The sequence below is a fragment of the Nycticebus coucang genome, chromosome 9 (assembly GCF_027406575.1).
Source record: "Nycticebus coucang isolate mNycCou1 chromosome 9, mNycCou1.pri, whole genome shotgun sequence".
NCBI lineage: Eukaryota > Metazoa > Chordata > Mammalia > Primates > Lorisidae > Nycticebus > Nycticebus coucang.
The window spans coordinates 115,508,458-115,534,547 of record NC_069788.1 but is presented as its reverse complement, the minus strand read 5'-3'; the positions used below and the strand labels follow the sequence as shown (position 1 = coordinate 115,534,547).

At 40.4% G+C, this 26,090-nt stretch overlaps 1 protein-coding gene across 2 annotated transcripts in view; it reads right to left on the bottom strand.

Moving 5' to 3' along the window:
• The window catches only part of LOC128593656 (cytochrome c oxidase assembly protein COX16 homolog, mitochondrial), a 67,913-nt gene that overhangs the window by 8,062 nt on the left and 33,761 nt on the right, over positions 1-26,090 (bottom strand). The window contains exon 5 of one of the 2 annotated variants that reach the window (XM_053601873.1): positions 3,300-3,421. In XM_053601873.1, coding sequence (XP_053457848.1) covers positions 3,305-3,421 — 117 coding nt within the window. In that variant the 3' untranslated portion in view covers positions 3,300-3,304. Of the gene's footprint in view, positions 1-490; positions 3,422-26,090 lie in introns of those variants that run through there. The other variant, XM_053601872.1, reaches the window with a different exon arrangement.

Genomic DNA, 26,090 nt, shown 5'->3' with positions numbered 1-26,090 from the left:
ATGGAGGTAATGCTGGCATTCTTTTTGTGCCTGTTCCTCTCTTAGAGGCTGCCGACCCAGAATGTCAAGGCACTGGAGTTAAGATCACTTGGGTCCCAGTGGACCCCTGTGGCTCCTGCAGTCTGGGCCAAAGTTGGGGTATGTCTGTGTGTTAAGGAGCAAGAGGAAACCTGGGTTGAAGTCCCCTGAGTAGAACAAAGGAGCACAGTGGGTAGAGAAGTGATATGGTGCCTGCCACCATTTCAGGTCTGGGGAAATGGGAGGTGCCCCAGGGAGGCTAGTGCTGTCCACTAGAAGTGGAAACTAACTGGGAAGCTCACTGGGGGCAGAAGCTTCTGGGCTGTTGTGGGCAGAAAGTCTCTCTAGCAGCTTAGAAATCCACTGTCAGAGATGCAAGGGCGGGAGAAATAAATCACTCCACCTACCCTTCTCATGTGGCTCCAAGCCTCTCAGTTGATCTCTGCCTGTCGTGACCCTGCATAAATGATCACACGAGACATGGATTGACAGTACACTCTGCAAGAGGTGAGGCTAACCATAGATGCAGGATAGCCCTGAGCACTTCTCACAGAGTCCTTTTATTGAGAAGATACATAATAGGCAGAAAGATTACTAAGCAAAGACATGCAGGGGCTGCGTGCTTGGGGAAATGATCTCATAGGTGCCAACAGAGTATGTACTCAAGGAAATGATCTTCAAGGGTGGTAAGGAAATGATCTCTAAAATTTTAAATGCAATTTTTCTCCACTAATCCTTTAAGGAACTGTCATAAAATGTTTAAAGTTTAACAATAGCCTTACTACTACAGGATTGAACTTTGCTCCTCCAGGATTCCTGAGTTACTTGGTGGCTTGCCTTCCAAGTCACAAGAGAGTTCCAGGCTTGCCAGGAGAATGTCTTGTTCTCAGGAATTCCTCAGATGAGTTATACTGGTGACTGTTGTAGTATGATGTTTAATCCTCTATATCTGCCAATAGCTTGCTCCTTTGTGTTCTGCTCCACAACTTCCCATGGAGCTTCCTGAGGAGACACCCTTCCCTCAGACTCACACCTGATCTATATACATATATATTTTTTTGTCTTTCATCTCCTGAAACCTCCTTCTTACTGAGATACTCTGGCAGTTAATGTCTTTTGTTGGCCATCTTTCCTTTTCCTATCATTCAGTAATTTCTGTCTTTTCTTTAGTCTGACTAGAAGTTTATCAATTTTATTGGCAAGCAAAAGCTACTAATTTTGATGAGGTTAATCTGCTGAGTTCTATTCATCAAGAACTATTCACTAGATCTGGAAGACTTTCTCCTGTTTTTTTCCTAAAAGTTTAATTTTTTTTTATTTTGGAGACAGAGTCTCACTCAGTCATCCTGGATAGAATGCTGTAGCGTCACAGGTCACAGCAACCTCAAACTCCTTGGCGCAAGAGATCCTCTTGCCTCAGCCTCCAAAGTAACTAGGACTAAGGTGCCTCTCATAGTGCCTAGCTAGTTTTTCTCTTATAAGTATATGGGGTCTTGCTCTTGCTCAGGCTGGTCTTGGAACTCCAGAGCTCAAGCAATCCATCTGCCTCAGCCTCTGAGAATGCTATGATTACAGGCATGAGCTACATGCCCAGCTTTTTCCTAAAAGTTTTATAGTTTTATGTTTTACATTTAATGATTCATTTTCAGTTACTTTTGTATAAAGAATGTGTTTAGGTGGAGGTTTGTTTATTTTTTGCCTTTGAAAGGCAATGGCTCCTCCAGATAACTCCTATGAATCATCTCCATAATAAATTATCATCACTAGATAATCAATTTACTTTACTTTTTGCTAAAACCGAACTGCTGAAAAGAATACAAATTTTGATTGGGGGGGTAAGGGGTGAGGTAGTTTATAATTTTTAGCAATTATAATTTCCATTGAGATTTTAGGCATCTGGAAGTTAGTATGAAAATACCAGAGGTAGGGGAACAAGGCTGCCCAGGACAAGAGTAAAAATGAGAAAATAAGTTCAGAAAAACTAACTTTCCAGGCGGTGCCTATGGCTCAAAGGAGTAGGGTGCCGGAAGTGGCTAGTTCAAACCTGGGCCCTGCCAAAAACTACAAAAAACAAAAACAAGGAAAAAAAGACAAACCCTAACTTTCCTCAATTCTCTCCTTTTGCCTAGAGATCAGATCACAGCAAACTCAAAGTTAAAAAGAAAAACAAAAATTGAGTCACCTTGGAGACAAATTATGCCACAGCATAAACTAAACCTTAAGTCTTTGTTTCCCAATGTTAGTCATTTTTAGACTACCTGAACAAATGTGCTGTATCTGCTTATAATCATGCTCTACTTCATGATTTTTTACTTAGCCAGAAATAATATTTTGTTGACATGTCAGTGTTATCAATACAATCATAAGGTGTTGCACTGGAAACAGATTGACACAGCAGTCCCTAATCTTTTTGGCACCAGGGACCAGTTTTCATGGAAGACAATTCTTCCACAGACTTGGTGGGGGGCACTAAATTCTCATAAGTAGCATGCAATCTAGATCCCTCCTGTCTGTACCTTACAGTAGGGCTCGCACTCCTGTGACAATCTAATTCTGCTGCTGATGTGACAGGAGGCAAAACTCAGGCAGTGATGCAGGTGATGGAGAGTGGCTATAAATACAGATGAAGCTTTACTCCCTGCTCACCTTCTTCTGTAAGTCTCAGTTCCTGATAGGCCATGGACCAGTACTGGTCTGTGGCCCGGGGACTGCGGAGTGCAGGATTAGCACACTATGTGAGATATTAGAAATAAAAGCAAGACTCTGATCACTATTCTTTTTTTAATAGGTTTGACATAAAGCCACTGCTTCACTTTACTGTGAGAATTTGGATGTAGATCTACTATTCTCACTATGAATAAAATCAGAATGAAGTATCAAAATGATGCCCTACTGCAGTGGTTCTCAACCTTCCTAATGCTGCGAACCATTAATACTGTCTAAAGGGGTCACAACCCACAGGTTGAGAACTGCTGCCCTATTGGGATCCCCTAGTGGGAAAGAAATACAGGTGGGTAGTTGAGGAACAGAAAATATACAAAATTTAATAGCAGTACTCTGTGTAAGGTATGTCTGGTCAACACTGTTACTTTTATTTGCAAATGGAATAGCTGAGCAGTAGTAAGACCTGTGCAAGACCTGTACCTGACATTTTATCAAGATTATCTAACATTAAATTACTCTTATCCAGGTTTCCATGGACCTGGAGTTTTCTTCCTACTAAAAAGGAGTATGTAGTGGGAAGAACAGTTTATAATATTTTAATTAAAAAGAGGAATCACCATAGTCAAGTTGTTTTAGTCTTAAGAATTTCTGGATTTCGTCCTTGGAGGAGGTCAGGATCTTCCCAAGGCCTGGGTCCTCGAATATTCTTCCAGTCATCAAAAGCAGAGTCCTTTATTTTCTATAGAAGCACAAAAAATTAAAAGTATGCATATTAGCATAGGCGCATAGGAGTCTGATTAGGACATTACTGAATAAAGGAAAAGATAAGTGAGCAGAAAGAATCTAATAGGCCCCCAAGTACACTTTTAGCAAATAAATCAACTACAAAACAACCATAATTAAAGAAATGTCATATTTCTTAGAATTTAGAACTTTTTTTTTTTATTAAATCATAACTGTATACATTGATATGATCATGGGGCATCATACACTCGCTTCATAGACCATTTGACACATTTTTATCACAATGGTTAACATAGCCTTTCCGGCGTTATCTCAGTTACTGTGCCAAAACATTTACATTCTACATTTACCAAGTTTCGCAAATACCCCTGTAAGATGCACCACAGGTGTGATCCCACTGATCCCCCTCCCTCTACCCACCACCCCCCCTCCCTTTCCCACTTCCCCCTACTGTTATGTTGTAACTGGGTTATAGCTTTCATGTGAGAGCCCCAAATTAGTTTCATAGTAGGGCTGAGTACATTGGGTACTTTTTCTTCCATTCTTGAGATACATTACTAAGAAGAATATATTCCAGCTCCATCCATGTAAACATAAAAGAGGTAAAGTCTCCATCTTTCTTCAAGGATGCATAGTATTCCATGGTGTACGTATACCACAATTTATTAATCCATTCGTGGATCGATGGGCACTTGGGCTTTTTCCATGACTTAGCAATTATGAATTGGGCTGCAATAAACATTCTGGTACAAATATCTTTGTTATGACGTGATTTTTGGTCTTCTGGGTATATGCCCAGCAGAGGGATTACAGGATTGAATGGCAGATCTATTTTTAGATCTCTGAGTGTTCTCCATATATCTTTCCAAAAGGAATGTATTAATTTGCATTCCCACCAGCAGTGCAGAAGTGTTCCCTTTTCTCCGCATCCACGCCAACATCTCTGGTCTTGAGATTTTGTGATATAGGCTAGTCTCAGTGGAGTTAGATGATATCTCAAAGTAGTTTTGATTTGCATTTCTCTGATGATTAAAGATGATGAGCATTTTTTCATATGTCTGAAGGCCGTGCGCCTGTCTTTTTCAGAGAAGTTTCTCTTCAAATCCCTTGCCCAGCCTGCGATGGGATCCCTTGTTTTTTCTTACTGATGCGTTTGAGTTCTCTGTGGATTCTGGTTATTAAACCTTTGTCAGAGATATACCCTGCAAATATCTTCTCCCATTCTGAGGGCTGTTTGTTTGCTTTACTTACAGTGTTCTTAGCTGTGCAGAAGCTTTTTAGTTTGATCAAGTCCCAGTAGTGTATTTTTGAAGCTGCTTCAATTGCCCCGGGGGTTCTCCTCATGAAATACTCACCCAGACCAATTTCTTCAAGGGTTTTCCCTGCATTCTCCTCTAGTATTTTTATAGTTTCATGTCTTAAGTTTAAATCTTTAATCCAATGAGAGTCTATCTTAGTTAATGGTGAAAGGTGTGGGTCCAATTTCAGTCTTCTGCAGGTTGCCAGCCAGTTCAGCCAGCACCATTTGTTAAATAGGGAATCTTTTCCCCACTGAATGTTTTTAATTGGCTTGTCAAAAATCAAATAGCGGTAAGTAGCTGGATTCATCTCTTGGTTCTATATTCTGTTCCAGATATCTACTTCTCTGTTTTTGTGCCAATACCATGCTGTTTTGATCACGATTGATTTGTAGTAAAGTCTGAGGTCTGGTACTGTGATTCCTCCTGTTTTCTTTTTATTTCTGAGTAATGTCTTGGCTATTCGAGATTTTATCTGATTCCATATAAAACGAAGTATTGTTTTTTCAAGATCTTTAAAATATGACAGTGGAACTTTAATAGGGAGTGCATTGAAATAATATATTGCTTTGGGTAGTACGGACATTTTGATAATGTTGATTCTTCCCAGCAATGAGCATGGTATGTTTTTCCATATGTTAACATTTTCAGCTATTTCTTTTCTTAGAGTTTCATAGTTCTCTTTATAGAGATCTTTCATGTCTTTTGTTAGGTAAATTCCCAAATATTTCATCTTCTTTGGCACTACTGTGAATGGGATAGAGTCCTTAATGCTTTTTCAACTTGACTGTTGTTGGTATATATAAAGGCTACCGATTTATGGATGTTGATTTTGTAACCTGAGACGCTGCTGTATTCCTTGATCACTCCTAGGAGTTTTGTAGTAGACTCCCTAGTGTTTTCCAGATACACAATCATATCATCTGCGAAGAGCAAAAGTTTGATCTCTTCTGACCCTATACGGATACCCTTGATCGCCTTTTCTTCCCTAATTGCGGTGGCTAAAACTTCCATTACAATGTTGAAAAGCAATGGAGACAATGGGCAGCCTTGTCTGGTTCCTGATCTGAGTGGAAATGATTCGAATTTAACTCCATTCAATATGATATTGGCTGTGGGTTTGCTATAGATGGCCTCTATCAGTTTAAGAAAAGTCCCTTCTAGACCAATTTTCTTGAGTGTTCTGATCATGAAGGGATGCTGGATATTATCAAAAGCTTTCTCTGCATCAATTGAGAGAATCATATGGTCTTTGATTTTTAATTTGTTTATGTGCTGAATTACATTTATAGATTTACATATATTAAACCAGCCTTGACACCCTGGGATAAAACCAACTTGGTCATGATGTATAATTTGTTTGATGTGTTGCTGGATTCTGTTTGTTAGGATCTTGTTGAATATTTTTGCATCTATATTCATTAGTGATATTGGTCTATAATTTTCTTTTCTTGTTGGGTCTTTTCCTGGTTTGGGGATCAGGGTGATGTTTGCTTCATAGAACATGTTGGGTAGTCTTCCTTCTTTTTCTACATTTTGGAACAGGTTGAGTAATATAGGTACTAATTCCTCTTTAAAGGTTTGGTAGAATTCTGACGTGAAACCATCTGGTCCTGGGCTTTTCTTTTTACGGAGGTTTTGTATAGTTGATGCTATTTCTGAACTTGATATGGGTCTGTTCAACATTTCCACTTGATTCTGGTTAAGTCTTGGAAGGTGGCGTGCTTCCAAGTATCAGTCAATTTCCTTCAGATTTTCATATTTCTGAGAATAAAGTTTCTTGTAATATTCATTAAGGATTTTTTGGATTTCTGACGAGTCTGTTGTTATTTCGTCTTTGTTGTTTGTGATTGATGGTATTAGAGATTTTACTCTTTTTTTTCTGATTAGGTTGGCCAGAGTTTTATCTATTTTATTGACCTTTTCAAAAAACCAGCTTTTTGATTTATTGATCTGTTATATTATTCTTTTGTTTTCAATTCCATTTAATTCTGCTCTAATTTTGGTTATTTCTTTTCTTCTACTGGGTTTGAGGTTGGAATGTTCTTCCTTTTCCAGTTGCTTGAGATGTCCCATTAAGTTGTGAACTTCCTCTCTTTCCGTTCTCTTGAGGAAGGCTTGCAGTGCTATAAATTTCCCTCTTAGAACTGCCCTTGCTGTGTCCCAGAGGTTCTGATAGTTTGTGTCTTCATTGTCATTTTGTTCCAAAAAATTGGCGATTTCTTTCTTAATCTCATCTCTGACCCAGCTATCATTCAGCATAAGGTTATTTAACTTCCATGGTTTTGTATGAGTATGCAGATTCCTGTTGTTACTCAATTCAAGTTTTATTCCATGATGGTCCGAGAAGATGCATGGAATAATTTCTATTCCTTTAAATTTACTGAGGTTAGACTTGTGACCTAAAATGTGGTCTATTTTGGAGTAAGTTCCGTGGGCTGATGAGAAGTATGTGTATTCAGTTTTGTTGGGATGAAATGTTCTATAGATGTCTGCTAAATCAAAATATTGGATGGTTAGGTTTAAAGCTAAGATTTCTTTGCTCAGCTTCTTGCTGGAGGATCGATCCAACACTGCCAAAGGAGTGTTGAAATCTCTGATGATTATGGAGCTGGAGGAAATCAAGTTGCTCATGTCTGTTAAGAGTTTCTCTTATAAATTGAGGTGCATTCTGGTTGGGTGCATAGATATTAATAATTGAGATCTCATCATGTTGAGTATTACCCTTAACAAATATGAAGTGACCAGTCTTGTCCTTCCTTACTTTTGATGGTTTAAAGCCTACTGTATCTGCAAATAAAATTGCAACACCTGCTTTTTTCTGATTACCATTTGCCTGAAATATGGATGACCATCCTTTCACCCTGAGTCTGTATTTGTCTTTTAAGTTGAGATGTGTCTCTTGTATGCAACAAATATCTGGCTTGAGTTTTTGTATCCAGTCAGCTAACCTATGCCTCTTTAGAGGACAGTTTAAGCCATTCACATTGATGGAGAGTATTGATAAGTCTGGTGGAATTTTGGGTATCGAGTTGTTCAAAGGTCCAGTGGACATTTTTAATCCTTTCGCCAGTGTGGAAGTTGGAGTTTGATCCGAGGTTTCTGAGTGAGTTTACTTTTGTGGTATAGGATTGGGTTGGTCATTGTGGAAGATAGGTCTGAGAATATCCTGAAGAGCTGGTTTACTTATGGCAAATTTTATCAATATATGAATATCATTGAAGTATTTAATTTCTCCATCATAGATGAAACTCAGTTTAGCTGGATACAAGATCCTGGGTTGAAAGTTATTTTGCTTTAGGAGATTAAAAGTTGATGACCACTCACTTCTGAAAGTTTCAGCAGAGAGATCTGCAGTTATTCTAATATTCTTACCTTTGTACGTAATAGTTTTCTTTCGCCGGGCTGCTTTGAGAATCTTCTCTTTCATGTTAACTTTAGTGAAGCTAATTATGATATGTCTGGGGGATGACTTATTGGGGTTGAATCGTGCTGGGGTTCTGAAGCTGTCTGCTATCTGAATTTCAGATTCTGTAGGCATGTCTGGAAATTTTTCTTTCATAATTTCATGCAGAAGGGCCTCTGTGCCCTTCGAGGCCACTTCATCATTCTCAGAAATCTCAATAATTCGTATATTGCTTTTTTTCAAATTATCTGAGAGCTCTCTGAGTGAGTGATCTGTTTTTGCTCTCCATTTCTCTTCCTCTTTGAGAGTTTGGGAGCATTCGAAGACTTTATCTTCAATGTCAGAAATCCTTTCTTCTGCTTGCTCCATTCTGTTGCTGAGGGATTCTACTGTATTTTTCATATCTTTGAGGGCTGTAAATTCTTGCTTCAGTGTGTCTAAGTCTTTGGTGGTTTTGTCTTTAAATTCGTTAAATTCTTGAGACAACTTTTGAATTTCTCCACGAATTCCTAATTCCATTTTATTAATCTTGTCTGCAATCCAAATTCTGAATTCGATTTCTGACATCTCAGCCAGTTGTTTATGAATGGGATCTTCAATCACATCTGCCGTATCTTTTCTTGGGGGGGTTGATCTATTCTGTTTATTCATGTTACCATAGTTTTTCCGCTGATTCCACCCCATGGTTATTATACTCCCTTTGATTTTTCCCCTGGGGCTTTATCAAGGGCCCGTACAGTGTTGTGGCCTGAGAAACTGGGGCCCTGTGTTGTGTGATGGAGCTAAGTGGTTCTGTCTTGTTTTCAGCTGGTTTCTGTTCGATCCTATTACAACTTCTACTATGGCTTGAAGTCTCAGCTGTGTGGAAAAATCAGCAATTAAGTCACCCTGCCTGCCACCCTCTGGCCCCAGTTGGAAAAGGAGAATCAAACCTTCCTACAACCGCACACCCAGCGCACCGCCTGAAAAGTCCTCAGTCTATTAGCCCAGTTCAAAAGGTCCAAATCAACTGTCTCAATCGGCACCTGTCTCGGGTGGGAGAGTTCAAGAGGTCTCTGGGAACTGGATCACAGGGGCCTGGTGACTCCTCTGACACGGCTCATCCCAGTGCAGCGTGGAGTCAGGAAGAGCCACCCAGGAAACAAAGCAGTCTGGGAAGGTTGACGTCTCCTTCCCCACTTTGCCCCTCCGTCGGACCCAGTCACTGGTATCTCTGCAGATGGCTAATCCAGTTGCCTGCAGTGAACAGACACTCCAGGGGTTTGCACCTGCCTGAATAGCAAGGAAGTCTGCCAGGCCCCCGCAGACTGCCGCTATTTAGCAGGAGGAGATGGGGCCTGACATCTTTGAGTGCTTGATGCAGGTGATGGGAAGGAGGTGTTCACTCAGGCTTAGCCCCGTCCCTGATGGATGCTGTTAACAGAACAGAACAGAACAGACAACTTTGCGGGGTTCTGTCTCTGTTCCTGCTGAAATCGCCTACAGAAGACGGGTTGTTCTGAGTTCAAACGTCTTTGCTGCTGGAGGTTTGTGTCCTCTTTGCTGCTGAAGATTTGCGTCCGATCACCTCTCTGGGTCAGCCCCGCCCTGGAAGCTTCCCGTGTTTGTGAGCAGTGTCAGGAAATCCTCCGCTCACCGGTGGCCTCCTCTGGTTGCCCAGGGAGACAGGGGGCGTGGCCTCAGAATATCCAGAAGTGAGCCGTTCTGCCGTTAAAGAAAAAACGGCTGTTGCTCTGCCTCCAGGGAACTGCAGCTCTGGTGTGGGCCGTCAGCCGACCCTTTTCTCCACTGTCTCGCGCCCCAGAGTCAGCACTGAGCAGCCGCAGTTTATGCTGGGTCCACACCCCTCGAGAGATCCCCCAAGAATCCGAAATCTTGGGGGACAGTCCCCCAGACCCCAAGTGGGAGTGGGGGGGAAGCTAGAGTTTCATTCGGTTTTATGCCCGGCTGTATTGTTGCCCGCCCCGGGAGGGCTGCTGCACCGCACCGCAGGGAAGTGCCACCAAGGCTTGATTTCCCCTCAACAGAGTGCCCTCTCCTCGCTCACGTGTCTCAGAGTCAGCGCTGACCTGACGCAGCTCGGGCACTGTGCACTCCCCTCGAGAAATCACCCAAGGATCCGAACTCCCAGGGGATAGGTCTCCAGACTCCGAGTGAGAGTAGGGGTGCTCAGTGGGAAAGCTAGAGTTTTATTCAGTTTTGTGCCCGGCGGTAATGTTGCCCGGGGAGGGCTGCTGCACCGCACCGCAGGGAAGTGCCGCCGAGGCGTGACTCCCCCTCAGCCCAGTGCCCTCTCCTCGTTCGCGTGTCTGAATCAGCGCTGACCAGTCGCGGCTCGGGCACTGTGCGCTCCCCTCGAGAAATCACCCAAGGATCTGAACTCCTAGGGGACAAGCCCCCAGACCCCGAGTGAGAGTGGGGGGGAAGCTAGAGTTTCATTCAGTTTTATGCCTGGCCGTATTGATGCACAGGGAGGGCTGCTGCACCGCACTACAGGGAAGTGCCCCTGAGGCGTGACTCCCTCTCAGCCCGGTGCCCTCTCCTCACTCGTGTGCCTCAGAGTTAATGCTGACCAGTCACAACTCGGGGACTGTCCACTCCCTTGAGAAATCACTCAAGAATCCGAACTCCTGGGGGACAGGCCTCCAGACCTCAGTGGGCGGGAGGGGAGTGTTGGGGATTCAGGGTTGCCGGCAAAGGATTTTTAAAGTTTTATTCAGTTTTATGCCCGGCAGGAGAACGCCACGGCACGCAGTAGGGGAGGTAGGTCCAGTTTTTAGAATGTCTCTCCCTGGAGTGTAGTGGGAGGGCCTTTAATTTCTGCCTGTTTGTTTAATTGTGGGGCTCTTGAGCCGGTCTCATGGGGGAGGGGGACTCCCGTCCGCTTGGTGGTGGATTTTGTACCTTTTGTTTGCGTCCTTGTGATCACAGCTTGCCTCAGTGGTGTTGATGTGCGTTCTTCAACCTTCTCTCTTGGTGTGGCTCAAGTCCACCAGGATACTTACTAAATTCCTGTCCCTTAACTCTCCTTCTGGACGGGAGCCTCTGTTGAAAGCTGGCTTCATTCCGCCATCTTGTCTCCCTCCCCATTGAATTTAGAACTTTTCTTGTTTGTTATTGATGTTAATTCTCATCTTCCCTCCCCAAATCATAAAACTGTTAAAATAGCCTTATTTTTGATAGCACAAAGGGAAAAGCTGGGAAAACAATAGTCCATTATCTGAAGGCTGATCCAAAATAATAATGACTGAAAGAATTACATGGGCATTGGTAGAAAATTAGAAGAAAAGAACAAAGGTAGAGCCCTAAAGTCTTCCACAAGAAAGAAAAGAGACTGAGATGATTTGTCTTGTGCCAGAAAAATCAGCCTGGGTTTCGGAATGCAAATAATTTCCCCAAAGACATCATAAACAAAATCCTTTTGGGCAATCAAGGCTAATTTCAACTGCATTTTGAATTATCCTACCTTCATTTAGTCTGACGTGTCTCTCAAGCAAAGAAATGAAGGTAGGATAAAAGGGAAGAAGATAAATATTTCTTCTTCACCCTTCTATTGACCACCACTGATAGTAACTTTTATGTATCTGCTGCTTTGTTTTGAAATAATTAAGAGAGAAAAAAATGGCTCAGAAAACACATAATAGTTTATAACCAGCAATAAGGAAAATGGGATCAATTTGCCTTGACACTTGGTATAGTAAGCTTTACTCTTTTACTAACTAGCTGTATAATCTCTGGCAAGTGATTTAAGCCATCTGACCACTAACTCTTCCTAAGTAATAATTAAAAGACTAGACCAAATGGTTTATATGGTTTCTCTAGTTCTCACATTCTTTGGTTTCTAAAAGAACTAGAAGGAAAATCTACTCCCAAACAACCCCCCCACAGCATCACGAGTGGCTTACTACTTATGTATCTATAAATGGCAAACTACAGTTTTGGGCCAAATAATGGCAAAGTAGTGAATGAAAACACTGTCTAAATTTCACATACAGATTCACCAGGGGTCTGTTTTAAATATACATGGAGAAACAAAACTCTAATTTAGCATGCAAGAAGGCAAGGTATTTTCAAGTATAGTTATGAAATAATCTAACTTTATGAAAAGGTTTTAATAAAGGATAATATAACCATTATCCAGATAACATAAGATATATGCTTAAGAGAATTTAAGATAATTTTTAGATAAACTGCCAGGTGGGAAAAACAAGTCAATATAAAAGTGGCCCAGCCTTTAAAGATCTTTGGTGAACATGCAAAGTGGCTAAAGCCTGGGCTGTATAAATTTGCTGGGCAAGACCACTCAAGAATTACCACTTAAACAACATCTGTAGGATTAAGTACAGAACAAGAATCAAGAAATGCTGAGGAGGAGGAGGCAAGATGGCCAACTGAAGCTAGCTTTCAGCACAGGCTCCGTCCAGAGGGAGAAATAATGGCCCGAAATGACCCAATAAAGTGGAAAATTGGGAGCTGAGCTGAGATAGAGGATCGATAGGTTTGCATCACCCCTGCTGCGACAAGCTAGGACTCCAAGGAAACAAATTTCAGGTACAAAACCCATCCCAAAGAGGACAGAAATCCTTCCCTTGCCCCCTGCTAGGAGAGCAGCTTGAGGCGAGTAGAGAACAGAGGACCTTTTGTTTCACCAAAGAGGAGAGAACCACTGAGGACTGGCACTGCTTGCACCAAGAGATACCACTGCAAGCCCAGGCAGTCTTTTGCCCGGGACAAAAGTTGATCTAATATTTTCCCTACCTTCCTGAACTCCCAATCCACCCCTTTCCCCTCTCCTGACAGTCTGGAAAACTACCCCCTGCAAAATCTGGAGCATTTAGCAGATTTTTGCTAGGGAGGGGCACCTCATGAGCTGTCGGACAGTTGAGCTGAAACTATAACTTTAATAGAGGCAAGGAGTCACAAGAGGAGAGAGATTTGCCCCGTGTTGGAAAGAGCATAACTTGGGTCCTGTGCTACCAACCATGGACCACCAGGGACCGTGGCCCACTGGCTCCCCAGCTCAGGAGCCCACTGTAGGCAGCTTGGCTACCCGCTGGGCTCCTGTAACTCCTGCCCACCTGCACCTGTGGCTGGTGACTCTCATTGGCTCTTATTGGTCGGCAACTCCTGCCTGGCTCCTGTGACCTGTGCGGCCCATGGCTGGTGACTCAGCCCTCTGGCTCCTGAGACCAGTGGGCTGTGGCTGGCAAATCCTGCTTGGCTTCTGTGACCCATACAGCCCACAGCTGGCCACTCTGTCCTCCAGTCTGGAGCTGGCAACTCTGCCATTCAGCTCCCCGCCCGGCTCCTGAGACCTGCAGCCCGTGGCCGATGACTCCTGTCTGGCTCCTGTGACCCCTGAGGCTGGCAACTCTGCCTTATGGCTTCCTGCCTGGGCTCCTGTGGCCTAAGGCAGGGGGTCAGTGGCTTTGCTCTCTAGTTCCTCGTCTGGCTCCTGCAGCATGAGACAGGGGTCAGCGGCTCCGCCCTCTGGTTCCCGGGCTCCTGTAACCCTTGTGGCCAGTGGCAACACTCTCCAGCTCCCCACTGGCTCCAGCAACCTGCACACAACAGTAACCCAGACTGGTGGCACCACACCCCACATTGGCAACGCTGCACCTGATAGTGGTGGCAGCTCCATGATCCCTCCTACTGGGGTCAAATTGAACTGCCAGTGGACCCTGGCTGCCTAGATCCTTAAGACCATTTGAACTCTCCCACCGAACTCTAGACCTGGGCCAATAACCCAGGGACCCACCAAGGTTGTACCCTGGTTGTGTTGTTGTGAGAGTGTGGGATTCTCTCCTTCCAGTCATGGCCTGTGGGGGTTGAGGGGTCTTTCTTGCTTATGTATCTCCACAGCTGAGACTTCAGCTCAAAGCCACTCACTAGTATTGGACAGAGACTAGCTGAATACTGGTCAGTGCCATCTAGCCCCACCACACCAAGCAGGTGCCCAGAGTTTCAGGCAGTAGTTCTGAATGGGACCTTTGGAAAGCTCTAAGAGAAAAGCCACAATCACCAGTCCCAGTTCTTTGGTAAAGGACTGGTTAATTACAACTCTAGGAGCCCTCAATTCAATTTCACCTTGCCAGCTCCTCTAGCCAAATGGTGAAAAATAATTATGGGGCAGAATCAGTGCGAAAACTGGCAACATGAATAATCAGAGTAGATCAACTCCCCCAAGGAAGGGCAAAGGAGACACAACAGAAGATCCCATTCAAAACAAATGGCTCAGATGTCAGAAATTGAATTCAGAATTTGGATTGCAAATAAGATTAACAGAATGAACGTAAAGATGGAATTAGAAATTCAAAGAGCAGAGCCGAGTAACAGCTTTCTTGCATCTGGGCACCGTGAGTCTGCGGAGATAGAACTCCAGGCATCTCTAGCTGGTGGGATCTGCCTATCATCACCTCTGTGCGGATACAGGGAGTCAGCGAGAGACTTCTGGACCCCAAGAGGAGGACTAAAACAGTGGAAAACCGGCAAGTGGTCACGTGTGTTCAATCGGTCTAAACCCGCCCGCAACTTCCACAGGCACAAGAACTTAAAGAGCAAGAGGAAGTAAAAGGAAAATTAGGGCAAGGAAACAGATAAAAGAAACCACTCATGAGGAAGAATCAGCAGAAAACTCCAGGCAACATGAAGAACCAGTCCAGAAGAACCCCGCCAAGGGACCATGAGGTAGCTACTTCAGAGGATTCCACCTATGAAGAAATGCTAGGAATGACAGAAAGGGAATTTAGAATACACATGTTGAAAAAAATGAAAGAAATGATGGAAACAACAAAGGAAACTGCTAATAAAGTGGAAAATAACCAAAAGGAAATCCAAAAACAGAATCAAATAAGAGATGAACGATATGAAGAATATAAAAAGGATATAGCAGAGCTGAAGGAACTGAAACAGTCAATTAGGGAACTTAAAGATGCAATGGAAAGTATCAGCAACAGGTTAGACCATGCAGAAGAAAGAATGTCACAGGTAGAAGACAAAGTTCTTGAGATAACTCAGATAGTAAAAGAGGCAGAAAAGACGAGAGAGAAAGCAGAAAGTTCACTGTCAGAATAATGGGACTTTATGAAGCGTTCCAACATACGAATTATAGGAATTCCAGAAGGGGAAGAAGAATGCCCCAGAAGAATGGAACCCATAGAGAATATTATAAAAGAAAATTTCCCAAATATCACCAAAGATTCTGACACACTGCTTTCAGAGGGATATCGGACCCTGGGTCGCCTCAACTCTAACCGAGCTTCTCCAAGACACATTGTGATGAATCTGTCCAAAGTCAAGGCAAAAGAAAAGATTCTGCAAGCTGCCAGGAATAAGTGCCAGTTGACCTACAGGGGCAAATCCATCAGAGTGACCGCAGACTTCTCTAATGAAACTTTCCAAGCAAGAAAACAATGGTCATCTAACTTTAATCTACTTAAACAGAACAATTTCCAGCCCAGAATTCTGTACCCTGCTAAGCTAAGCTTCAAAATTGACAGAGAAATCAAATCATTTACGGATATACAAACATTAAGGAAATTCGCCACAACCAGACCAGCTCTACAGGAAATACTTCAACCTGTTCTGCACACTGACCACCACAATGGATCAGCAGCAAAGTAAGAACTCAGAAATTAAAGGACAGAACCTAACCTCCACACTGATGCAAAAGATAAAACTAAGCAATGGACTCTCACAAAATAAGATGAATAGAATACTACCACACTTATCAATTATCTCAATAAATGTTAATGGCTTGAATTCCCCACTGAAGAGACATAGATTGGCTGACTGGATTAAAAAACACAAGCCATCCATTTGCTGTCTGCAAGAAACACACCTGGCTTCAAAAGACAAATTAAAGCTCCGAGTCACGGGTTGGAAGACAATTTTTCAGGCAAATGGAATTCAGAAGAAAAGAGGAGTTGCAATCTTACTTTCAGATACATGTGGATTTAAAGCAACTAAAGTCAAAAAAGACAAAGATGGTCACTTTATATGGGTCAAGGGAAAAATACAACAAGAAGACATTTCAATTCTAAATATCTATACACCCAATTTGAATGCTCCCAGATTCTTGAAACAGACCTTACTCAGTCTGAGCAATATGGTATCCGATAATACCATCATAACAGGGGACTTTAACACTCCTCTTACAGAGCTGGACAGATCCTCTAAACAGAAATTAAACAAAGATACAAGAGATTTAAATGAGACCCTAGAACAACTGTGCTTGACAGACGCATATAGAACACTCCATCCCAAAGATAAAGAATATACATTCTTCTCATCACCCCATGGAACATTCTCCAAAATTGATCATATCCTGGGACACAAAACAAATATCAACACAATGAAAAGAACTGAAATTTTACCTTGTACCTTCTCAGACCATAAGGCACTAAAGGTGGAACTCAACTCTAACAAAAATGCTCGACCCCACCCAAAGGCATGGAAATTAAACAATCTTCTGTTGAATAACAGATGGGTGCAGGAAGAAATAAAACAGGAAATCATTAACTTCCTTGAGCATAAAAACAATGAAGACACAAGCTACCAAAACCTGTGGGACACTGCAAAAGCAGTTTTAAGAGGAAAATTCATCTCTGTAGATGCCTACATTCGAAAAACAGAAAGAGAGCACATCAACAATCTCACAAGAGATATATGGAATTGGAAAAAGAAGAACAATCTAAGCCTAAACTCTGTAGAAGAAAAGAAATATCCAAAATCAAATCAGAGATCAATGAAATTGAAAACAAAAAAATCATTCCGAAAATTAATGAAACAAGGAGTTGGTTCTTTAAAAAAATAAATAAAATAGTAAACCATTGGCCAGACTAACGAGGAATAGAAAAGTAAAATCTCTAGTAACCTCAATCAGAAATGATAAAGGGGAAATAACAACTGAGCCCACAGAGATACAAGAGATCATCTCTGAATACTACCAGAAACTCTATGCCCAGAAATTTGACAATGTGAAAGAAATAGATCAATATTTGGAATCACACCCTCTCCCTAGACTTAGCCAGGAAGAAATAGAGCTCCTGAACAGACAAATTTCAAGCACCGAGATCAAAGAAACAATAAAAAATCTTCCAACCAAAAAATGCCCTCATCCAGATGGCTTCACACCAGAATTCTATCAAACCTTCAAGGAAGAGCTTGTTTCTATACTGCAGAAATTATTCCAAAAAATTGAGGAAGAAGGAATCTTCCCCAACACATTCTATGAAGCAAACGACACCCTGATACCAAAACCAGGAAAAGACCCAAACAAAAAGGAGAATTTCAGAACAATGTCACTCATGAATATAGATGCAAAAATCCTCAACAAAATCCTAGCCAATAGATTACAGTTTATCACCAAAAAAGTCATTCATCATGATCAAGTAAGCTTCATCGCAGGGATGGAAGGCTAGTTTAACATACGCAAGTCCATAAACGTTATCCACCATATTAACAGAGGCAAAAATAAAGATCACATGATCCTCTCAATAGATGCAGAAAAAGCATTTGATAAAATCCAGCATCCTTTTCTAATTAGAACACTGAAGAGTATAGGCATAGGTGGTACATTTCTAAAACTGACTGAAGCTATCTATGACAAACCCACAGCCAATATTTTACTGAATGGAGTAAAACTCAAAGCTTTTCCTCTTAGAACTGGAACCAGACAAGGTTGTCCTCTGTCACCTTTACTATTCAACGTAGTGCTGGAAGTTCTAGCCAATACAATTAGGCAAGACAAGGAAATAAAGGGAATCCAAATGGGAGCAGAGGAGGTCAAACTCTCCCTCTTTGCTGACGACATGATCTTATACTTAGAGAACCCCAAAGATTCAACCACAAGACTCCTAGAAGTCATCAAAAAATACAGTAATGTTTCACGATATAAAATCAATGTCCACAAGTCAGTAGCCTTTGTGTACACCAATAACAGTCAAGATGAGAAGCTAATTAAGGACAAAACTCCCTTCACCATAGTCTCAAAGAAAATGAAATACCTAGGAATATACCTAACGAAGGAGGTGAAGGACCTCTATAAAGAAAACAATGAAATCCTCAGACAGGAAATAGCAGAGGATATTAACAAATGGAAGAACATACCATGCTCATGGACGGGAAGAATCAACATTGTTAAAATGTCTATACTTCCCAAAGCAATCTACCTATTCAATGCCATTCCTATCAAAATACCAACATCGTATTTTCAAGATTTGGAAAAAATGATTCTGTGTTTTGTATGGAACCGGAAAAAACCCCGTATAGCTAAGGCAGTTCTTAGTAACAAAAATAAAGCTGGGGGCATCAGCATACCAGATTTTAGTCTGTACTACAAAGCCATAGTGCTCAAGACAGCATGGTACTGGCACAAAAACAGAGACATAGACACTTGGAATCGAATTGAAAACCAAGAAATGAAACTAACATCTTACAACCACCTAATCTTCGATAAACCAAACAAGAACATACCTTGGGGGAAAGACTCCCTATTCAATAAATGGTGTTGGGAGAACTGGATGTCTACATGTAAAAGACTGAAACTGGACCCACACCTTTCCCCACTCACAAAAATTGATTCCAGATGGATAAAGGACTTAAATTTAAGGCATGAAACAATAAAAATCCTCCAAGAAAGCATAGGAAAAACACTGGAAGATATTGGCCTGGGGAAAGACTTCATGAAGAAGACTGCCATGGCAATTGCAACAACAACAAAAATAAACAAATGAGACTTCATTAAACTGAAAAGCTTCTGTACAGCTAAGGACACAATAACCAAAGCAAAGAGACAACCTACACAATGGGAAAGGATATTTGCATATTTTCAATCAGACAAAAGCTTGATAACTAGGATCTATAGAGAACTCAAATTAATCCACATGAAAAAAGCCAACAATCCCATATATCAGTGGGCAAGAGACATGAATAGAACTTTCTCTAAAGATGACAGACGAATGGCTAACAAACACATGAAAAAATGTTCATCATCTCTATATATTAGAGAAATGCAAATCAAAACAACCGTGAGATATCATCTAACCCCAGTGAGAATGGCCCACATCTCAAAATCTCAAAACTGCAGATGCTGGCATGGATGTGGAGAGAAGGGAACACTTTTACACTGCTGTTGGGACTGCAAACTAGTACAACCTTTCTGGAAGGAAGTATGGAGAAACCTCAAAGCACTCAAGCTAGACCTCCCATTTGATCCTGCAATCCCATTACTGGGCATCTACCCAGAAGGAAGAAAATCCTTTTATCATAAGGACACTTGTACTAGACTGTTTATTGCAGCTCAATTTACAATCGCCAGAAAGTGGAAACAGCCTAAATGCCCACCAACCCAGGAATGGATTAACAAGCCGTGGTATATGTACACCATGGAATACTATTCAGCCATTAAAAAAAATGGAGACTTTACATCCTTCGTATTAACCTGGATGGAAGTGGAAGACATTATTCTTAGTAAAGCATCACAAGAATGGATAAGCATGAATCCTATGTACTCAATTTTGATATGAGGACAATTAATGACAATTAAGGTTTTTGGGGGGAAAGCAGAAAGAGGGATGGAGAGAGGGGGGTGGGGCCAAGGTGTGTGTCACACTTCATGGGGGCAAGACATGATTGCAAGAGGGACTTTACCTAACAATTGCAATCAGTGTAACCTGGCTTATTGTACCCTCAATGAATCCCCAACAATAAAAATAAATAAATAAATTAATTAATTAAAAAAAATGAAATTCAAAGAGCGATTCAAAGGTTCTCAAGAATTCAATGAATTCAAAAACAAAAAGTCACCAAAGATTTTTTCACATGGAGGCAAGAACTTGTAGCCCCCAAATATCTGAATAATACAGCAGAATCCCTCAGTAACAGAATGTAGCGGGCCGAAGAAAGGATCTCTGACATTGAAAACAAAGCTTTTGAACACTCCTAAACGCTCAAAGAGGAAGAGAAGTGGAGAGCAAAAACAGATTATTCCCAGAGAGAACTGTGGGACCAATACTAAAGATCAAACATTCACCTCATACGAATCCCTGAAGAAGAGAATGGTCCGAAAGGCACAGATATCCTACTCCAAGAGATAATTGAGGAGAACTTCCCAAGATGGCAACAGAAATTCAGATAGCAGTTTCAGAACCCCAGCACAACTCAACCCAAGCATCTTCTAGACACATTGTAATTAACCTCACCAAAGTCAATAAGAAGGAGAAAATCCTACAGGCAGCCAGATGTAAGAAAATCATGACCTACAAGGGGAAGAATGTTAGAATGACTGCAGATCTTTCTGCTGAAACTTTTCAAGCCAGAAGAGGATGGTCATTAACCTTCAATCTCCTAAAACAAAACAACTTTCAGCCCAGGATCCTGTATCCAGCTAAACTGAGCTTCATTTATGACAGAGAGGTTAAATACTTTAATGACATACACACGTTGAAGAAATCTGCCACAACCAAACCAGCTCTTCAGGATATCTTCAAACCCATCTCCATAATGACCAGCACAACGCTTTACCACCAAAGTAAACTCACTCTGAAATTCTTGACCAAAACCCGATTTCCACAGTGGTAAAAAGATTCAAACTGTCCACTGGACTTTCGAAGAACTTGACACCCAAAATACTACCAGGCTTATCAACACTCTCAATTAATGAGAATGGCTTAGACTGTTCTCTTAAGAGGCACAGACTGGCTGACTGGATATAGAAACTCAGGCCAGATATTTGCTGCATACAAGAATATCATCTTAACCTTAAAGGATAAATATAGACTCAGCATGAAGGGATGGGCATCTGTAATCCAGGCAAATGGAAATCAGAATAAAGCAGGGGTGGCAATTTTATTTGCAGATACACTAGGCTTTAAACCAACAAAAATAAGGAAAGACAAGGATGGTCACTTCATATTTGTTAAGGGAAACACTCAACATGATGAGGTGTTAATTATGTGCCCAACCGGAATGCTCCTCAATTTATAAGGGAGACCCTAACAGACATGAGCAATTTAATATCTTCCAGCACCATAACAGTTGGAGATTTTAACACCCCTTTGGCAGTGTTGGATAGATCCTCCAATAAGAAACTAAGCAAAGAAATTTTGGACTTAAACTTCACCATACAACAATTGAATTTAACACACATCTACAGAACATTTCATCCTAACAAAACTGAATATACATTCTTCTCATCAGCGCATGGAACATCCTCAAAAATTGATCACATCTTAGGTCACAAGTCCAACCTCAGCAAATTTAAAAGTATAAAAATTATTCCTTATATTTTGTCAGGTCATCACACAATAAAAGTTGAACTCACCAATAACAGGTATTTGCTCATACAAAGACATGGGAACTAAATAACCTCTGGCTGAATGAAACTAAATAGATGAGATGAAGAAGGAAACTGCCAATCTTTTGGAACAAAATAATAACGAAGACACGAATTATCAGAATGTGGGATACTGCAAAGGCAGTCCTAAAGGCTGCAAGCCTTCCTCAAGAGAACTGAAGGAGAAAAAGTCAGTAACTTAATGGGACATCTTCAGCAACTGAGAAAAGAATATTCTAACCCCAAACCCAGCAGAAGAAAAGAAATAACTAAAATTAGAGCAGAATTAAATGAAATAAAAAACAAAAGAATTATTCAAAAGATCAATGAATCAAAAAGTTGGTTTATTGAAAAATTCAACAAAATTGATAAACCTTTGGCCAACCTAACCAAAAACAGAAAACTAAAATCCCTAATATCATCAATCAGAAATGACAAAGGTGAAATAACAACAGATACCTCAGAAATTCAAAGAATCATTAATAAATACTACAAAAAACTTTATTCTCACAAATATGAAAATCTGAAAAAAAAAAAAAAATGGCTAATACTTGGAAGCACGCCAACTTCCTAGAGTTACCCAGAAAGAATTGGAAATGTTCAACAGGCCTATATCAAGTACTGAAATTGAATCAACTATATGAAATCTTCCAAAAAAGAAGAGTCTGGGACCAGATGGCTTCACATCAGAATTCTACCAAACCTTTAAAGAGGAATTAGTACCTACATTACTTAACCTTTTCCAAAACATCAAAAAAGAAGGAATACTTCCCAGCACATTCTATGAAGCAAATATCACACTGATCCCCAAACCAGGAAAAGACCCAACAAGAACAGAAAATTATAGACCAAAATCTTTAATGAACATAGATGCAAAAATATTTAATAAGATCCTAGCAAACATATCAAATCCAGCAACATATCAAATGAATTATACACCATGACCAAGTGGATTTTATCCCAGGGTCTCAAGGTTGGTTCAATACATAAAACTATAAATATAATACATCACATAAACAAACCAGAAAACAAAGACCATATGATTCTCTCAATAGATGAAGAAAAAGCTTTTGACAATATCCAGCATCCTTTCATGATCAGAACACTTAAGAAAACAGGTATAGATAGGACTTTTCTTAAACTGATAGAGGCCATCTACAGCAAACCCACAGCCAATATCATATTGAATGGAGTTAAATTGAAAACATTTCCATTCAGATCAGGAACCAGGCAAGGTTGCCCATTGTCTCCACTGCTTTTTAACATTGTAATGGAAGTCTTAGCCATCACAATCAGGCAAGAGAAGGCAATCAAGGGCATCCAAACAGGAACACAGGAGATCAAACAACGTTCACTTTTTGCAGATGATATGATTTTATACCTGGAAAACCCCAGGGATTCAACTATAAAACTCTCAAAAGTGATCAAGGAATACAGCAGCATCTCAGGATACAAAATCAATACTCACAAATCAGTAGCTTTTCTATATACCAATAAGAGTCAAGCTGAAAAAAAGGTCAAAGACTATTCCCTTTACAATTGTGCCAAAGAAGAGGAAATATTTGGGAATTTACCTAACAAAGGACATGAAAGATCTCTTATAAAGAGAATTATGAAACTGTGAGAAAAGAAACAGCTGATGTTAACAAATGTAAAACCATACCATGCTCATGGCTGGGAAGAATCAACATTGTTAAAATGTCCATATTACCCAAAGCAATTTACAAATTTAATGCAATCCCTATCAAAACACCATTGTCATACTCTAAAGACCTAGAGAAAATACTACTTTATTTTATATGGAACCAGAAAAAAACTTGAAAGCCAAGACATTACTCAGAAATAAAAACAAATCAGGAGGAATCACGCTATCAGACTTCAAACTATACTATTAATCTATAGTGTCCAAAACACCATGGTATTGGCACAAAAATAGAGGTAGATGTATGGAACAGAATTGAGAATCAAGAGATGAACCCAGACACTTATCATCATTTGATCTTTGATAAGCCCATCAAAAATATAAATTGGGGGAAACATTCCCTATTTAACAAATGGTGCTGGGAAATTGGCCGGCGACTTGTAGAAGACTGAAACTGGACCCACACCTCTCACTATTAACAAAAATTGACTCTCACTGGATAAAAGATTTAAACTTAAGACATGAAACTATAAAGACTCTTGGAGAGAGTGCAGGAGAAACACTTGAAGAAATTGGCCTGGGAGAATACTTTATGAGGAGGACCCCCGGGCAATTGAAGCAACACCAAAAATATATTACTGGGATCTGATTAAACTAAAAAGCTTCTGCACAGCCAAGAGCACAGTAAGTAAAGCAAGCAGACAGCCCTCAGAATGGGAGAGGGTATTTGCAGGTTATGCTTCTGACAAAAGTTTGATAACCAGAATCCACAGAGAACTCAAACTTATTAATAATAAAAGAACAAGTAATCCTATTTCATTGTGGGCAAGGAACTTGAACAGAAGCTTCTCTGAAGAAGATAGGCACATGGCCTACAGAACATGAAAAAATGCTCATCATCTTTAATCATCAGAGAAAAGCAAATCAAAACCACTTTGAGAATTCCCATAAGAGAGGCTCACATAACAAAATCTCAAAACCACAGATGCTGGGGTGGATGTGGAGAAAAGGGAACACTTCTGCATTGCTGGTGGGAGTGCAAGCTAATACGTCCCTTTGGAAAGAAGTATAGAGAATACTCGGAATCTAAAAGTAGACCTGCCATTTGATCCTGCAATTCCTCTACTAGGTATATATCCAAAAGACCAAAAATCACTTTATAACCAAGATATTTGCACCAGATTGTTCACTGCAGCTCAATTCATAATAGTCAAGTCATAGAAGAAGACCAAGTGCCCATGGATCCATGAATGGATTAATAAATTGTGGTATACGTATACCATGGAATATTATGCAGACTTAAATAAAGATGGAGACTTTACCTTTTTAACATAAAGATGGTCCTCTTTTACATGGATGGAACTGGAACATATCCTACTTAGTGAAGTATCTCAAGAATGGAAGAAAAAGTATCCAATGTACTCAGTAGTATTATGAAACCAATTTACAGTCACTCACACTTTCATATGAAGAATAGATCACAACTATGGCCCAGATGAAGGAGGAAGGAGGGGGGGGATAAGACGGGAGGAAGAAGGCCCGTGGAGGGAGGGTGAATGGTGCACAATGCAAGGGTACATGTCGGATCTAATAGTATAGAGTATAAATGTCTTAACACAATAATTAAGTAAACGAGATGAGGTATATATTAATTAAAAAAAAAAAAGAAATGCTGAGGAAAAATAGTGTCAAGACATTGGATTTTAAGGCAGGTAGGGTAGTATGCACCTGTAGTTCCAGCTATTCGGGAGGCTGACACAGGAGGATTGCCTGAGCCCAGGAGTTTGAGACCAGCCTGAGCAACAGAGCAAAGCCCTGTCTCTACAAAGAATGGGGAAAAAAATTAGCTGGATGTGATGGCATGTCCCTGTAATCCTAGCCTACTGAGGAAAGTTGAGGTGAGAGGATCGTTTGAGCCCACAATTATGAGGTTGCAGTACACTACAAACATCTTTGCACTCTAGCTCGGATGACACAAGTGGTACGCTGTCTCCAAAAACAGAAAAAAAGAGATTTTCAGCCCTGACAGCCTGGAGAGTTCTCCTTAATACTTTGTGCTACTTTGAGATACACCGAAGACAACAAAAAGACTGTTCTTCAGGAATAAAGATTATAACTGAGAATAAGACCTGTTTTAGACTCATTCCAACAAAGCTTACAGCCAACACCTTGACAAGATCCTCTGGAAAGACAGTTTCCAGATTGAGTCTCACCAAGACAGAGGGGCCTAGAGAAGACCATGGCCTTTCCACAGCTACTTCATTATGAAGCACAAAACCAAGTTCAAGGTGATTAGCCAATAATTAAACTGCCTGCTAAAATGAAAATCAACACTATTCAGAATTTTCTTCAATGTAATATTCACAGGATCTAATTTTCAATCAAAAAATGTCAAAACATACGAAGAAATAGGAAAATAGAATCCAGTCGAAAAAAAAATGTTCAAACTCTTAAGAGATGAAGAACATCCTACCTCACCACATGCCATAATATAGTTTGCTTTTACACTTTTGCATTTTTGCTAATCAGATGGTTGAAAAATAACACACCAAAAAAAGAAAAATAACACACCATTAAAGCTTTGACTGACATTCCTATTATGATAAATGAACATCTCTTCATATGTTTAAAAATACTTAGTTCCTCTTTTCTAAACTTTTTATATGCTTTGCCCACGTTCCTACTGACCAACTTGAGTTGCTGTATTTTTTCATATTTATTTGCATGTGATCTTCATATTTAAATAAATTAATTTGCTATGATAACAGAAATTGTATTTTTAGCATTTATCATATAACTTTTAACTTTATATATGTTAGGTTTTTGAGGTTGAACTTTTGAATTTTTATGTATGAGCTTATCAATCTTTATTTTTTAAATTGCCTTCTCTGATTAAGACTACAAAAAAATCCTCCATTTTTTCCTAGTACTTTTAGCATTATTTTTTATTTATTTTATTTTTTATTATTTATTTATTTATTT